At 39.3% G+C, this 16,563-nt stretch overlaps 1 protein-coding gene across 2 annotated transcripts in view; it reads left to right on the top strand.

Annotated features, from left to right (window-relative positions):
• Nucleotides 1–16,563, top strand: part of LOC128795583 (cytochrome P450 7B1) — a 125,619-nt gene extending 109,056 nt beyond the window's left edge. For both annotated transcript variants that reach the window (XM_053956489.1, XM_053956480.1), the window contains exons 3-6: nucleotides 843–1,439; nucleotides 1,883–2,089; nucleotides 8,121–8,299; nucleotides 12,342–16,563. In XM_053956489.1, coding sequence (XP_053812464.1) covers nucleotides 843–1,439; nucleotides 1,883–2,089; nucleotides 8,121–8,299; nucleotides 12,342–12,638 — 1,280 coding nt within the window. In that variant the 3' untranslated portion in view covers nucleotides 12,639–16,563. The remainder of the gene's footprint in view (nucleotides 1–842; nucleotides 1,440–1,882; nucleotides 2,090–8,120; nucleotides 8,300–12,341) is intronic.

Genomic DNA, 16,563 nt, shown 5'->3' with positions numbered 1-16,563 from the left:
AAGGTATCACTGTGTCACCTCATTAAGAACCCTGAGAAGGATAGGAAATTGGTGGCACACTCTGACACAATGGATCCTAGCACTGGGACAGTGTGTATCCCAAAGTGGAGCCCATACTAAAAATCATGCCTGCTACATCATAGGCTGCTACTTCACATTCATAGACTTAGGTAGTCATGTTAAGCACATTCTTAACAAAGAGTTAGCAAAGCTTCAGGGAAAAAGAGCCAGATGTGAGCAAAGCTTTAAATGTTGGGGGTTTGCAGCGTGCAGTTAAAGCTGTAACTGACAGATTAGGAGTTCCTGTGTCATCTGCTTGGAAAAAGCTGCCTAGGTGGCATGTTTTCCACTCCAGCCCCTGTCATTCACTGTCCTCTCTGCAGGTGAAATGTGTGTGCTTCTCACTTTCTGCTAGTGAAAACCTGCAGTTTCCAAATGTTGCTATGATTCCACGCTGTATTTTCATGAACTAGACCTGAGTAGAAAATTATTTATTTCAGAGTACCACATTTGAAGAGATCACACACAACTGTTGGCACAAACAGTAGACCTGTCTACATGGAAATGGCTTCACAAGGATTTTAGAAGCGCCTGCAAAGTGTATACTGATGGAATATTCATCCTGACAAAGAAAATCTATATAATATTTGTTTCATTTTTTTTTCTTTTCTTTTTTTTTCTTTGCAGATTTATTCACATATCTTTGCTTTGGGGTTTTTTTTTTCTGCATGATTTTTTTCACTTTTTAAGACTTTGGCATATTTTCAGTTATTGGTTCTAGAAGTGTCACCAGATTTATAAAAGTGCAGGTATCGCTAATTATTTTCTGTTCTTCTATTCAGGTAGATATATTACCTTTATCATGGATCCATTTCAATACGTCTATGTCATCCGAAATAGTAAGCAACTTGAATTTCATGAATTCGCTAATAAAATGGCATCCAAAACTTTTGACTACCCAGCCTTGTCAAAAGGAAAATTCCCTGAACTCAAGGAAAACCTGCACAGAATCTACCAGTATCTACAAGGCAAGCCTTTGGATATCATTTCTGACCACATGATGAAAAATCTCCAGGATATATTTGAATGGAAATGCTCACAAGCAACAGATTGGGAAACAGAAAAAATGTACAAATTCTGCTGCTCTGTAATGTTTGAAGCCAGTTTTGTAACACTATATGGAAGAGTTCCTGCTGCAGATGGCCACAAAGTTATTAGTGAAATCAGAGACAAATTTATCAAGTTTGATGCCAGCTTTCCCTATTTAGCTGCAAACATACCAATTGAGTTGCTAGGAGCTACCAAGAAGGTTCGGAAGGAGCTTATACATCATTTTTTACTTCAGAACATGACAAAATGGCTGGGAGGGTCAAAAGTGGTCCAAGCCAGACAAGATATATTTGAGAAATATGAGCTGCTTGGAGATTATGACAAAGCAGGTAGGAAACTTATGAATGATTGCTTGTCTAAAATAAAATAATTTACTATAGACCTTTGAAATAAAAAGGCAAAATGGCGACCTTGAAATTTTTTTATGTTCTTTCTAATTGGCTAATGATAAAATGTTTTACTCTGAAACAACCCTCTATGATAATTGATTTTTTTTTTGTGCTGAGGTGGTAAAACAAGATACTTAATGGTGATAATGAGAAAGATTATAACTGAGCTGCATTTCCTCCCCTTATTCCCCCCACCCCCCCGACATTACATTTCAAACTATTCTCATTAAGCAGAAAATTAGACTTCAGAAGCCTATTGGTCCTCATTAGCATTCACTGATCCTTGGCTGGGTCTGTGTCCTAACATCTTTTAATTAGCACACTGCAAATCTAATCAGTGTAATAAACGCTATTAATCTTCCTTTTCACTTATTTTCTCCCAGCACATCATTTTGCCTTCCTGTGGGCCTCTGTGGGAAACACGATTCCAGCTACATTCTGGGCCATGTATTATCTTCTGCGGCACCCAGAAGCTCTTGCAGCGGTGCGTGACGAGATTGACCATTTGCTGCAGTCAACAGGTCAAAAGAGAGGGCCCACATATAACATCCACCTCACCAGAGAACAATTGGACAACCTGGTCTACCTAGGTAATTTATTTTTATCTGTTAGGAAGAGGAGAGGGGCTCTCCCGGCAAACTCGGTTTATCACTCATTTCTGTTTACTGAGAAGGTGGAGGACACAGCTGCCTAATTGACATAATAACACCCATTTACATCAATTATAAATTATGTAGTTTATAGCTGTAGATACTCTCATTGCATGTAAACATTAAAGCCTAGGTAATTAACTATGCAAGGTATGCAAAAGGCTAAATCGAAGCTTTGCAATTATTTGAAAAAAAGTTGATGCCTATTAAGTTGTTTGATTCTGAGCATCTGCCGAAGTGTTAATGCATTTCAGATACTTCTGTATAGTACTGCCAAGAAAGACCCTTCTCTGAAATTAAAGTGGGATTGTGTATTTAAACTGCAAATGTATTTTATCTGCAAGCAATTTCTTTCTTTCTTTCTCTCTTTAACAAAGCAAAAAAGGCTTCTAAAGCAGGCTTCTGTTGGGCAACGCCTCCAAATAAAATATAAGATAAAAATTTGCAGAGGAGAAATGGTCTTTTCAGTACTTTATTCAAAAGAGGGAGTTTGAAGGGAGCTACATATCTTCCAGTTCTGGATCCAGGGTTCAGAGGGAGACCCTTGCCAGTGGTCATTGGAAGTTGTTTGAATCAGGAACTGTATAGGCCTTCAGAGCATCAGCTCTTGGTTTCACTTCATTTGGTAGTGCATAGACACTGGCAAGAGAAATGGTGAAAATAAGCCAAGGGATGAAAAACAATGTAGCAGGTAGGTATACCTAACTTAATTATCTGTGAGTCTCCACAAGTAGTGTTACAAGGGCAGACAACAGCTGAATAAAAGATTAAAGATTAAATAATACTCTGTTTTTAAATATCAAAACCAATCCTGTGTTCAAAACAAGTTCATGTCCATAGATCTTGGTAGCTCATGACCTGAATTGATGCTCCACTCTTAAACAAAGCTGTGTCAAGGGATGATGGTGGAGCAGTGCATTCTGTGCCTGGTTTGGATCCTTGTAATAGCTGCCATTCTCCAAGATCATCCAATGTGGCACATTTCAAGAATCTGTGTGCAAACTTGATTTGATTACTGCAAAAATAAAATTGAGTCCGACCCATTTTCTTTGTGTTAGAGCATTAATATTAATGCTCTATGTATAAGATTAATATTAATCTTACATATCGTGAGTCTACTAAGTTGGTTATATCCGGAATCATGGCTGTTTTGATGCAGATTTATCTCTAACCAATGGAGAATGTTTTTGAAGTAGAGGAGGTATTGGATGACAATTCTGGTGAGTAACATGTCTTTCTAAGCATTTAATGGACTTCTAAAGAGCACAAGTAAAACTACTTCACATCAAAGCTAGCATACACCAATAAATAAGTCACCAAGCATCAAGAAGATCAAAAGAGAACTTAGTTTATATTTATAGACTGAGATGGGAACGGCCAATGAAAAAAAGGGGGGAAAAAGGCTCCCCAAAAGTGTAGGAATAAGGAAAATAAAACCATGTAGTTCACTAAAACCATCTGCTACAAAACATTATGAACAGTTTAAAAACATTAACTGTGTCATTCTTCTGCTTCTTGAAATCTTGAAGTACCTTGGTAGCATTTATGTGTTGAGAGGGAAGTGCCACATCCTACTTTGTAGTATTCTTGTAACACTTTTGTTAAATTTCATAATCATGTTAAACATAATGTGATATGAACAGAAGCTAGATTTCAATTCTTCTGGCACTTAAGTCATAAAGGGCTGGATACTGTCCCATAAAATAATAATATTGAAAAAAAATCTGTACCATAAGAGAATTAGAGTCATGCTTCAGTGGAAAGGAATGTTTTGTTAATAAATGTGTAGGAGGGACAAAGGTCCCAAATTGCACTGCTTGCACACCAAGACCTCCCCTCTGACCCCAAACCTGCAAGACTGAGCTTTTCCTCTTTCCATTCCCTCTGTGCCAACCCGGAGCGTAGGAAACTGGGATTGTGTCCCTGCTCTCAAATGAGGCAGACCAGGTGGGATGCTTGCATATTCATCACCTTGTCATCTCATTCTCCTGTTTTAAGTGCTCTGATTCTCCGTCCTCTTTTTGGCCTACTATAACAAGAGTCTTTTTGATTCTTCATGCTATGGAGAAGAAGCACAAATTGCTAAAAGTCTTTCTCTAGAAGAGCATGGTTATTATGGTCAGATTGTTGGGTCTAGGGAACAACATGGCCTGATTTACTTCTAAATTCTAAGCTCAGGTACATGATTATTTTATTTGAAAAAAACCAAACAAACAAACGAAACCAAAATGCAAAACACATTCAACCCAAAATCAAACTAGCAAATTTTGGCCCTGATTATCTTCTTCTGATGGCATTTCTGGGGCAGCACCCTTTGTATTGTCTGCATAACACAATACAGACCCAAAATCCAAACTTGTGTATTTGTGTGCACAGAGTAACATAGATTATTAGATATTATGGCTCACAACAGAGCTCTAATATGGTAAAGGACACATGAAAATGGTCTGTCAGTTAAACTGGATATAATGGAAATGCTGAGGGTAAAGCAGAGATGTACTTAGTGCATATTTAATGCTAGGCATGTTTAGTCAGTTCGTTTATTTAATATTAGTCCATTCATTTATATGGTGAAGTATTCTTGCCCCAGGTCATTCCTGCAAAAAGAGCACAGCTTGAAAAATTGTTTTGTACACAAGAAAGGGTAGGGACCCAAAAAGAGCTATACAGAGTGTGTAGTCATAACACAAATGCTAAGCATTAAAATCAATGGTTGAATTGAAAGGAATAAATATATTTTTCTGGAATGGGCTGGGCAGTACCATTTAGTTCTGAGTAAGATGCAAATGTACTTGTTTCAGATTATCGTTTGTGTTGGCACACCGTGATGCCCGTGGGTAAATGACCCCCCCAAATATTTGCATACTCAATAGCTATTTTCCTACAATACACTCTAATAATTATTGCACCCTATTACCTGCTCTGTGTTAGTGTAAAATTAACAATCCATTACTGCACAATAAGTTTTATAAAACATTTACAGATAGAGATCATGTTTAATTAAAATTAACTTGCCTACGAAAGCCAAATGCACTTATGATTCCCAATGACCTTTTATTACCTGCAGTCCCTTGTTTTGGCTGGATGATTGACAGCTTGCTGTTTGGCTACCATGTTGTATTTCAGCTGACAAGACTTTTCATTTTAACTCAATTTGCCTGCCTATCACAAGCTGGTGGCAGGCCAGGCTCAAGTCACCCAGCTTTGCCTCAGCAGCTTGCTCTATTTCTCATTAGTACGCATTTATTCAGTGGAAATTGGAAGACAAATGCTTGAAGGCATGTGAACTAAGTATAGCAAATTAGGGTTTAAAGACTGAATATTTATAAGTATATTGAAACAGTTTTTTAAAAAAAAAAAGTCTAGAATGAATTGGAAGCTGAGTGCTAGCTTTAGTATAAGAGAAATGAAGAGAGAAGTGGGAGGATTCTAAGAATAACAATACTATGAGATATATCTCTGTCTTCCCCCCTCCTTCTCTCTCTAGAAAAGATGTAAAATCTCTCTGACAACACCTTATCAAACAACAGCCTGGCTTCTTTATGTAGCGCTTGCACAGTGAAGTTTAGCATCTCATGTGTGTAAGAAGGGGGGGAAAAAAATGAGGGTCATGTTCATTTGCTGCTTGGTTATCCCTTGGTATGCTTTAAATTGCCTTGTTTGTTCGGCACAAGCACAGAAACAGATGTTGCTCTACCGTGCTGGATAATTTACTGTACCTCACGGTGCAGAATGGAAGGCCTCCCAAGCTACCCAGCTGGTCTGTCAGCAGCGATGGCTGGTGTCTGCTGAACTATGACAACTGCAAGTAAAGGCTGCAGTTTTATTGTGCAGTTGTCATTCCTCTCAATGTATAGCTCTGGCATTTGTGGAAAGCTGACTGTCTATTTTTTTAATGTGAGCCTGCAAAGCTATCTAAGCTCCATTCTCCTTTGTTGATCATAATGTGACTCATTACTTTTGTCATCTAATGATTATCGGCATGATCGCTCAGAGCGAGAGCCAAGCTCGCCTTCCACACATAACTGGTACTGGAAAGTAAAACAGATTTGTCATTTACGATCTGACCGCTAAGCCACACTTTGTGCTCCATTATTGTGATTAACTTCTGCATAAGATATGCTGCCCAATTGTCATTTGAGATCCGGCAGCGGGCAGGGACTGCCGCGCTTTCTGGGAGGTTGTCCGCCGATAGGATGTGACCGCATTGCTCGGGTGGTTAAATGTGCTGCTATTTTGCCGCGGCACTTTATAATTATTTCCCTTTTTTTTTTTTCCCCTCCTTCCCTCTTCTTCATTTGATTTCTGCTGTTTCCACATTTGTCACCACCATTTCCAAATGGTGGACTGGTACAACGCTACCAGCTTCATTTTCTGCAGGTTGAAGGCAGTCTGGAGCCAAGGCTGGACCCTTCCTTTGTACCGCGTAAAGTTTTGTTGCCAGAGCGCTGCCAATTGAAATCTATCGTGTCAGGTGCCTTGTGGCTATCCGCAGTAGAGGCCATCTTCTGGAACCAGGGTTCTTTTCTGGCTTCGTCACCAACAAGCCGATTTGACTCTGCCTGATTATAGTAACGAAGGCAGTCCAAAAGAATATGCACAGACTCACTGTACGTCACATTGAATCACAGCACTGGCCACACAAAGCTGACCGCAGCCTCATTTCTTTAGACAAATGCATGCTTAAGGAAAAACCTCCTGCAAGAAAGCATCCAGGGCCACTTTATTTGCTATGCATGGTGCACTAGATTTAATTTTTAGTGAAAGAACGTTTGTTATTATTTTTTTCAGAGGCATCTATACTGGGTAGCTACTGTCTCTAATAAACTAACCTTTTGGGTGCAGCAATTGCAGTGCCTTGGTGAACACTTAGAGAAGGCTTATTTGATATCACAAAACATAGAGGCAGACACAAATGGATTATTACATGCAAATGAAACCCTATTTTAGGCTATTTTTCACACTAATGATTAGAAGGAATCAAGTCACATATAACAGTGCCCATACACACTGGTGGAAAAATAGTCAGTTTTGATTACAAAGTGAGAGATGCAGCCCCAGACAGGAGCTACATGCTGATATACATGCTATCAGAATGATTTATGCAAATTATGCATATTATTCCCAAAGGAATTCCTCCTCAAACTGCCAGGATAAATTGCCGGAAATTAGCCATAAAATCTGTCGTGCTAGGAGCAAAAGGTGAAGGCCACTGGGAAAGCAAGGACATTCAGCTTCTGGAGCCTTCCAGGATGTGATGGTGGAGACAGAAATCTTGCTGTCCCCAAACCTGAAAGGACTATGTTTTGTTTCCTCTAGGCCAATTAGAAGTGTCTTTCTCTCTTAAAATTACTAGGGAAATAATGAATTGCTTTCATTCACTCTGACCACAACAGACACTATAATTTGGCAGCATAGTGCATTGAAAAGAAAATGCATTTAAAAATTCTCAGAATAACTACAGAATTAACAAGCAGAATGATTTCTAATGTATAGTCCTACTATTAAATCCAACATCTTTCAAAAAGCAAGCTAAACAGCTCCATGGATGCTTTCGCTGGTACTTTTTTGCAACCGCCAAAATATATGTAAATGCATAAAGCATTCATGTCTTTTGATTGCGTTGTTTTCAACACGATGCCTGAATAATGACTTTCAACCCAAAACCTGGTGCTGCTTACAACTGACAGGATTTCTCATCACCATCAGGGAGAATCACTTCGGGAGGTTCAGCATCCCTGACTGCCCCACCCCAACCCTGTGGGGTTGTGTATTGCATCTTCCTGGTCTCTGCTTTATGTTTGGTTTTGCTTGTATGGTTTTTTCCCTTTTTTTTTTTTTTTTTTTTTTTTTTTTTTTTTTACCTTTAGCCTGCCCTACTAAACTCCTGGAGAATCAGCAGCTGTAGCCATGTATAACTTTCAGTCATCTCCCATATTTATGATGCTTCCCCCCTTTTGTTTAATCGCAGAGAGTGCCTTAAACGAGAGTTTAAGAATGTGCTCATCCTCCATGAACATCCGCATCAGCCAAGAGGATTTTGTTCTCAAGCTTGAAGGGAATCAAGAAGTCGTTTTGAGGAAAGGAGACTGGATAGCCCTTTACCCGCAGATTTTGCACATGGACCCTGAGGTCTATGAAGATCCTAAGGTAAACATTCAGCTGGTGCTACTCTTCCTACTCCAGGCACATCGAAGCAGCCAAGCCTTTTGTGATCTGTGGGTTGTTTTTTTTTGTTGGTGGTTTTTTTTTTTTTTTTTTTTTTTTGGTTTTTTTTACTGCTGTTCCTTCTTGTGGAACAAATCTTCCTAGTTGCAGATGTATTTTCTAGGGCCCTGCAGGTCAAAGGATTCATGGCCTGAAGAGAGAAATATGGAGACTGACTGCGACTGCTTTCAAAGGAATTGACAATTGCACATTGACTACCATAAACTTTAGGCTAAATGTGGGCTTTGTTTGGCAGTGGATCATTTGATACCCAAGGAGGGCTGAATAATAGAAGGTGGTTTAAATAGCAAATAATGTGGGCCATTTAGCTAAGTGCCCGCAAAGCATCATTGACTCTCTGAAGCCCTATAATAGCAGTGTCTTACTTGAGCCTTATGCTTTTTCACCTCCCTTCGTAGGGATTCACCCCTTCTTGATCAATTAGAGTGTTGTGAACTTGAGACTGTAAAGCTGTTGCTCTGCAGTGAAGCTCGGAGGGTAATTGTGTCATCTCCTTGTATTTTTCTCTGACGCTCAAGTTAATGAATAGCAAAGACTCAAAATTAATCCACCCTGCCTCAGCTGTAATACAGCTTCAGAAGTTCACCACCTGCATGCAAATTGAATAGTCCTCCTCTCGGGCTAGGTTGCTCCCCAGATAGCTGTCCCCAGCCCAGGGTGCCACAGAGGAAGAACAAGAAAGAGCAAGGATGAACGCTGAGACTGTTAAATGGCTCGTCTGCCTGAGAGGCAAGAGCTTGTACTTCATCCATTCCTCACCCCTATTTTTCTAAGCAAATGGCTGTCTCCCAGCCATGCTGATTTCCATCCTCGGCATTTGAGCCAAAGAAATAAGGAACTGGATTTTTTTACATGTTTATAGAAAGCCCCTGTTAGAGACATTGCTCTGTGAAGCTCTCCCTTTCAGGAATTTGAAGATGAGAGCTTGCAAAGAAAATATGAGATTCAAGTGCCTCGTTGGTGCAGGACAGCATTTCGTTGTGTAGGAGCTCTGCCAACCTCAGTGAGAGGAGGTGTGGAGCGTGTTGAAGTCAGCAGGAGTAAGGTATAGTCACTGGGATGAACATTGGAGCCACGAGAATGAAAATTACATTCAGGGGAGCTCTGTTGGCTGTCCCCACCCAGCAATGAAGATAAAGCCTGCAGAGAAAAATCAGGGTTTTAAAAATAATTCATCTATTGGCAAATAGTTGATTAATATTTTTATCCTTAAAAAGGATAGATAACAGCTAACAAATAAGCTTTTTTTTTTTTTTTTTAATCCTTAACACTTTATTTTGGAGAACGTTATTGATTTGTCAAAAGTCCATCTGTTTGTTTAGGTCCTAGACCAAAAGCATCAGTGTGGAAACTGATCTCCTCCCTTATCCAATAATTGTCGGAATATATTACCATATTTCCATTGCTTGAATATATCTGCTTAGTATCAGCTCTGCTCAGCTTTCACAGTACAGCTTTAGTTCATATATTTTATCTTTTTGATAGTGAATGAGCAATCCACACATTGCAGTACATTGATTTCAGCACATGGGCCCCTCTCGAAAAGTGGGGAAATCACTGTTCTGTTTGGTTCTTAAAATATGCAGTGTGCTTTCAACAATAACTACTGAGGATCAGATAGAGATGGAGAATGAATTTTTTGAAAGGTGCAGTCTTGAGCTTGTCATGTATTTAGGGAAAACTTTTCCTGGGAAAACAGGCAGCTTGATGAGATAATTTTGTAGCAATGCTTTTTCTCCTGGATACATAAATTTAAGTTCAAGCTATCTTGTGCTTTGGCACCATATTGTGTAAGTGTAAGCATATATTTCTGACCTCTTTCTCTACCCATTAAGGCCTAAATAAATTAGTCCATTTTCTATAAAGTGTATAAGTGAAACCCTAAATTCTAACTCAGCTAGTTATAGAGCTCAGTAAATGAACTCTGCAAAACCCATAGAGTAAATATCAGGAAACCCTGCAGGAAACCCTCTATAGTGACTTCCCAAACAAAGCTAAATACAGTATGTGACAGAAGGAGACTTAGATCAATCACAGGAGATTGCTCAGTTTTCATAATACTTGTAGCAGCTCATCCACACAGAACTTCATTGCCTGCTTTCGCTCAGCGTCCTGACCTTTTTCCTTACTGTCAGCCACCATGTCTCTTTCAGGAGACCTTGTGCATGGTTGAAAATTCCATCATTTTAAAAAATTAGTCTTTATTTAGTCAGTGAACTTGCTTTTAAGGAAAAACTACTCAACCCAAGGGGCTTCAGCAGCACTGAGTTTGATGTCATTGTCATTGGCTGCATTCCTGTCTCACACTTTTTTTCTGTTTTCCCTATTCCTTAGACAGCAATTTATTTTTTGTTAAAAGCAATTGCAAGTCTCAGAAAGCTCTTAATATGAAAAAGAAAGCATAAGGTTTGACCCAGTGTGTCTGTGTGTTCAATAACACACAGTTATTATATAGTTCTTATATTCCTCCAGACACCAGAAGTGCACCTTGTGAAAAAGTTTGAGCAAAGTGAAGAGCTCTGGGTTGGGTTTTTAAGCTATTGCAGTTCATATTCAGCAGTGCTTTTTTAGACCAGCAGGATTTAGAATTCAGGAAGTAAATCTTATGGTATTCTGGGCTTTCATTTGTTACTGTGCTGCTCCAAATGAAGCAATAACTTCCTGGCAGAAAAAAATAAAGGCATGCTTCCTTTTGGCTGGGATGTTCAAAGAGACTGAAAAGAATTACTTGTCAGTGGAAGCAGACATAGAATCACCTTTGTATTTGTGGAAAATCCAGGCCTCTGCCATTTAGTGAAATAAGCTCTTGCTCTTCAGCACCCAAAGTTACATCCCCTCCAGTGCACCTAGTATTTGTTCCCTTTCTCACTGACCACCTCCCCTGACATTTGTTTCTCGACAGCAAGACCTGGAGTGCATGATTTTCAGAGCCTTTAATCTAATGGGTAGATCAGTATCAGTGTATTTTTAATGGTGGTGTGGGGGTTTTTAATCAGTTGAGGTCGGTTTCTGTCTGACTGACTTGTTCCCAGCCAGCTCCAAATGGCTGCTGCTATAGCAGATGTATGCAAAGCAGGACAAATGCTAATGAGTGACCATAAGCAAGAAGTGCCTGTCATTTTTATTCAAAGCATGCAGGAGGGTTTTGTAAGTGGTTAATTTGCCATTGACTGAGTGAGGATGCCAGATCTCCTTCATTCAAAAACACAAATTATCTCTAAACAGGGATCCTGCTACTCAAAAATAGTCAGAAATATGTTCAATTTATGGAATGTAGGTTACAAGTGTGACCTCAAGCCCTACTTGAAAACACCCTCTTTATAATGGTCACTCACTGGCATTGTCCTGCTTTGCTCACAGCTTCTGCAGCAAAATATTTGAAGGTAAGATGTGGCAAATTAAGCAGCAACCATTTCCAACTGAAAGGAAAACTGACTGCAAAGAGTTGAAGTTTCCAAATAATCTGCACCATCCGGTGCAAAAGAAGGATGGATTTTACTCTGGCTTGCAAGAGCAAAATCGGAGCAATGCATTAATTTATCCATAGGCATTTGCAGAATTTGGTAGATTATCCTTATTCATGATGTAGGTACCACACTGAGTACATATGATGCTTTACAAGAAAATTGTCCTTCCACTAAGGTTCATTGTCCCTGCTACAAAGCGGTCAAAATCTAATTACAATCAATATAGGCCAGACACTCAGTGGATGAGATGAGGAAGTTGAAGGAGCTTGATGTAAAAGGACTAAGCTAAATAAGTGGATTTAAAGAGTGTTCTTTGCAGGGAAGATAATGTGAGTTAATGAAACTTGAGGGAACAAACTAAAAAGAAGAAGCTGTCAGCTCCTTGTCTTCCTCTTTATCTTATTTTCTGGGTTTCAGACGTGTTACCATCGTGCAAAGAAAGCAGCTCATGTAACTGCCTTGTTAGATATCACGCTGTCTCTCTCTTTCATTTTCAGGAGTATAAGTTCGATCGATACATAGAGAATGGCAAGAAGAAAACCACATTCTACAAGGCAGGAAGAAAATTGAAGTATTTCCTAATGCCCTTTGGCTCTGGGATCAGCATGTGTCCAGGGAGGTTCCTCGCAATGAATGAGATGAAGATGTTTCTTTTCATACTATTGTCTCATTTTGATGTAGAACTAGCAGAAAACAAAGCTGTCAGACTTGATAACAGTCGCATGGGCCTTGGTATCCTCCTGCCAGACGTTGATATTGCCTTTCGTTACAAGCTAAGGTCCTTAAGAAATTGAGCAGCTGCCTATATGCCTTCCACTAATCTCCATGTTTGCTCTGTTTCATCACTCAGCTTTATATTTTTGGAAACATTTGCTTTTCCCTCTCTGCTTTTACCTCCTTCCTCTTTGTTTCTAAGGAGAAAAGCTGTTGGGCTGGAGGTAGAGACCAGATGCAGGGATGTGCAACCTCAATTTGTCCTGCTTGAGTTGTGAGAAGTGAGGTGACGTGACAAGAGTCTGGCCAAGTAAATAGCCCAGCATCTCTACAAGGTGCATCCCCATACTCTTGGTCGAGAGATGAGCAGGATTTACAAGGAGGATGAATCCAGACCACTTACATAAATATCAGCATCTCCTCATAGAAGCATAATAACAAGAAAGGGGGAGCTTCTTGTGATTATTATCCTAACTTTATATTTACTTTATTTCTTTCATGGTCTTGAGAGTCTTAGCCCTTTATTTGAGAGATGTGATGGAAGTTGTGTGGGGTGGTGGAGGATGATTTGCAAGAATGTCTTACTGACAACACATTTCTAACTTCAGGTTTATGCACTAAGGGTGAATGCTTTGCTTTCTTGCTCCTTTTCCTTTTTTTTTTTTTTTTGTGTGCAGTGCAAAAATTTAAAATATGTGATTTCTTTCCTGCAATCATTTAAAGTCAGAAGTTCAGTTGATTTTAATAGGCTCTTGATCAAGCCTAAATTATCTATTTTGGCTTTTGAGCCCCCAAAAAAAGCATATTGTTCAGGGAGAAAATATATAAGCCCATTTGAAATTATTCTATAACCTTGAAAATTAGCTTCTCTTTCTCTCACTGTTTCTTAGTAACGTTTGTGCATTTATTTTGACTTTTTCTTATGTTTGTTCATTTCTGTGAAAAGGCAAAAGAGGAAGAGGGTTTCAAGGGCAAGTGTGGTATCTAAAAATGCTTTTTTAATATTGTTTTACTTTGCCTAAGTTGTGCATAGGCAGAATAGTGTGACCTGTGTTTGGAAACAGACATGTCCATCTGCAAATTGGAAAACAGGCTCTTCCCTGGGGCCAAAATTTGAGCAAGTGAAAACCCTGGGCAGCCACAGAAGTTTATACTGGCTGCCCAACCTGCTTCACTGGGTGCCCAGCTCTTGTTTGGAAAATTAATTTCCTAGTGCACAAAATCTGAGATTTTAGACCCTGTCTCTCTTCGCAGCCATCACTTCAGAGATTGATGAGGATTCCAGTGGCTGTCCAGTCTCAATTTGCCAAGATGATAATTGTAATGGCAGAATAGCCACATCTGTGGGCTTTGCCTCGTGTTCCTAAAAAAAAAATCTCTCTTTGGTATGTGCCAGACTAAGTCTTTCAAAATCAGAATTCTACTAATCTATATGGCACTTGATGGCCTATGGATGAAAACTACTACCTACATACTAAGAATTACTTATTGTTATTTTTGTAGAAGCATGTTCAGTTATTTGTGCAAAGCACATACCCTAAATAAGCGTCAGCATCAGTAGAAAGACTTTCAGAGATTGGTACAGCCACATTCCAGATCCTCCAAGAAGGAAACTGTGGTTTTGTGAAATATATCAGATAAACATTTTCTCTTCATATATAGTATCAACAATGTCTACAAATATGGAGTACACTTACGTTAAATGGGCTTTGCAGTTGATTAAATGCTTTAACTTTACTTCAACATTTAATCAACTGCAAAAGCTGATTATTACTTTATGCCATAGAGTAAAATTGGGTTTTATGGAGACATTCTTGTACTCGGGTTACTTACTCCTGTGGTTACTCCGTAGAAGCTATTCTGTACTCAGCTGTAGCTCACAATCCAGTTTGGACATTAGAGCCTGGAGAGAAGGAATGTTGATATCATTACACTGTTGACTGTATTCCATTATTGCTTATATGTAAGCTGTAAAATGTCTCATGCTACAATTATGATGAATCCTTCTTCGGCATCCAACTTTAAAACAAACCTGAAGCAACTGCGAAGAAAACCGTGGGTATTTGTTTTAAACAGAAGCCTCTTTTTTATAACTGTATTCTATTTTTAGGATTTTGAATTAGAGTATCACTGGCTTCTGCATAATTTGATAGGGCATAATAAGACTGTGCCAAAAGCACATGCAAATCATTAGTAGTTTCAGATTACTTGCTGATCAATTTGTATAGTATCTATTCTGAAATTAAAAGAAGAACTAGATTGTCTCCAAAATAGCAAATTAAATCTTCATTGTATGCTCCATTTGAAAAAAAAAAAAAAAAAAAAAAAAAAAAAAAAAAAAAAAAAGAGAAAAGGGTCAGAATCTTTCTCAGGAGTTGGATGAAACCTCTATGAAGCTGCTTGGAGACCTTGCATCAGAGTTAGAGAGCACCATGCAAGAGGCCAGCATTCTGCTGGGATAAAAGTTGCTTGCTCTTTTTGCTCAAGAACCAAAATAATCAAATGCAAGGCAGGGTCTGCCCAGCCTGGCCTGGAATTGTGTCCCTGGTAACTCAGGCTCCTGGCTGGTAAGCCCTGCATCACTACCTTGGCATACCTCAGCTGCTGAAGAAGAAAGCCTCGCCCCCATGTAAAGCCGTGAGAGCTGGAGCTGGTCAGGGAGGTTAAGCCCTTCTGGTCCATGTATTCAGCAACTGAGGAGGGGACATATTGAGAGTCAGCAGCTGGACTGACCAGGAATGACTCAGTCTCCATGGAGCAGAACTGAAAGGCCCATGGTGTTGGTATTTCTGGTCAATAAGCTGAGACAGCACAACAGAGTGTAGCATCCCCAAAAGTCCCAGCTGGAGCCAAGCTAGCTGCAGGGTGCTGTGCCAAGAAGAGCATGTTTCATTACACAGGGCACAACACCCCTTTTGATTACCTCCTCTGCTGCAGGACCCAGGAGTGTGCAGCTCTGAGTGTCTGTCACTGGAGCACAAAGAGGCAAAATCATCTAAGCAGAAAGAGCAGTGCTCTTTGCCAGCATTCAGGTGCCGGTGGGGCTGCAGGGCAGGGTGGGGGGAGGCAGACCTGGGCTTCCCTCTCCCACCTCTCTACTTCAGCAGAGGGGTCTGGTCTGCCAGCCCAGCAGTGGGCATCCACAGACCTGGCAGGTGGATGGACATGGGCACCCCCAGAATTTCTCTGCTGTTCCTCAATGAATTGGTGCACTCACCCATCGGTTTGAGATGTGACTCGGCTGGTCACTACCAGCCTCTGACTGTAAGTTGTTGATGTCTGTGGTTGTATCAATAGTATCTTCTGCTATTAAAAAAAATTAAGCACCTTTTTTCTCATTAAAAAATAGGTTTATTAACTCAGTTTGGCCCTTTGTAGCACCCAAGAAGAAAGTGAATTTATCATGAACTAATGTGAATGCTAAAACATAATTTTTAAGTTATTCTTCTTACTTTAATTTACAGATTGAATGTTCTCCATTTTCATGCTAGCACTTAGTACTGCTAGATGCTATTGTAAACTTTTTTAAATGTTCCATTATTTAGGAAACCATCTAGTAGTATATGTGTACCTGTTTGCAAATTAGATTTTCATATCTCTGTCAGTATGTCCTAATGTAATAATATAAAACCATGTAAGAGTTGCTCTTTATGCTTTTAAGCCAGCTGCATGTCACTCTTTTTGGCATTGCTATTTTTATGAATAATTACCAATCTGTGAATTTTTCTTGTAGAATTTTACATGATCTTTTATTTTGTCATTATTGAACGGTCATTCAAGAGATTGTGAAGTGCTTTTAATTTTGCAAACTCACGATTTGTATATAGATGAACACTGGCTAGGTTTTACTTTAACAGTTAATATCCATTGTTCAGGCTCCTAGATCAACTAAGGTACTTCTGAGCAAGAAAATAGAAATTTCATTATTTTAGTAATCTAACATCTTAAAGGAATTTTGTATTTCAAGGACACAATAAAAAGGAATATATCTATTTTAATATTGAA

This window comes from Vidua chalybeata, chromosome 1 (assembly GCF_026979565.1).
Source record: "Vidua chalybeata isolate OUT-0048 chromosome 1, bVidCha1 merged haplotype, whole genome shotgun sequence".
Classification (NCBI taxonomy): Eukaryota; Metazoa; Chordata; class Aves; order Passeriformes; family Viduidae; genus Vidua; species Vidua chalybeata.
Note: the sequence above shows the minus strand (reverse complement) of the source record. Positions and strands in the feature narration are given on the sequence as shown.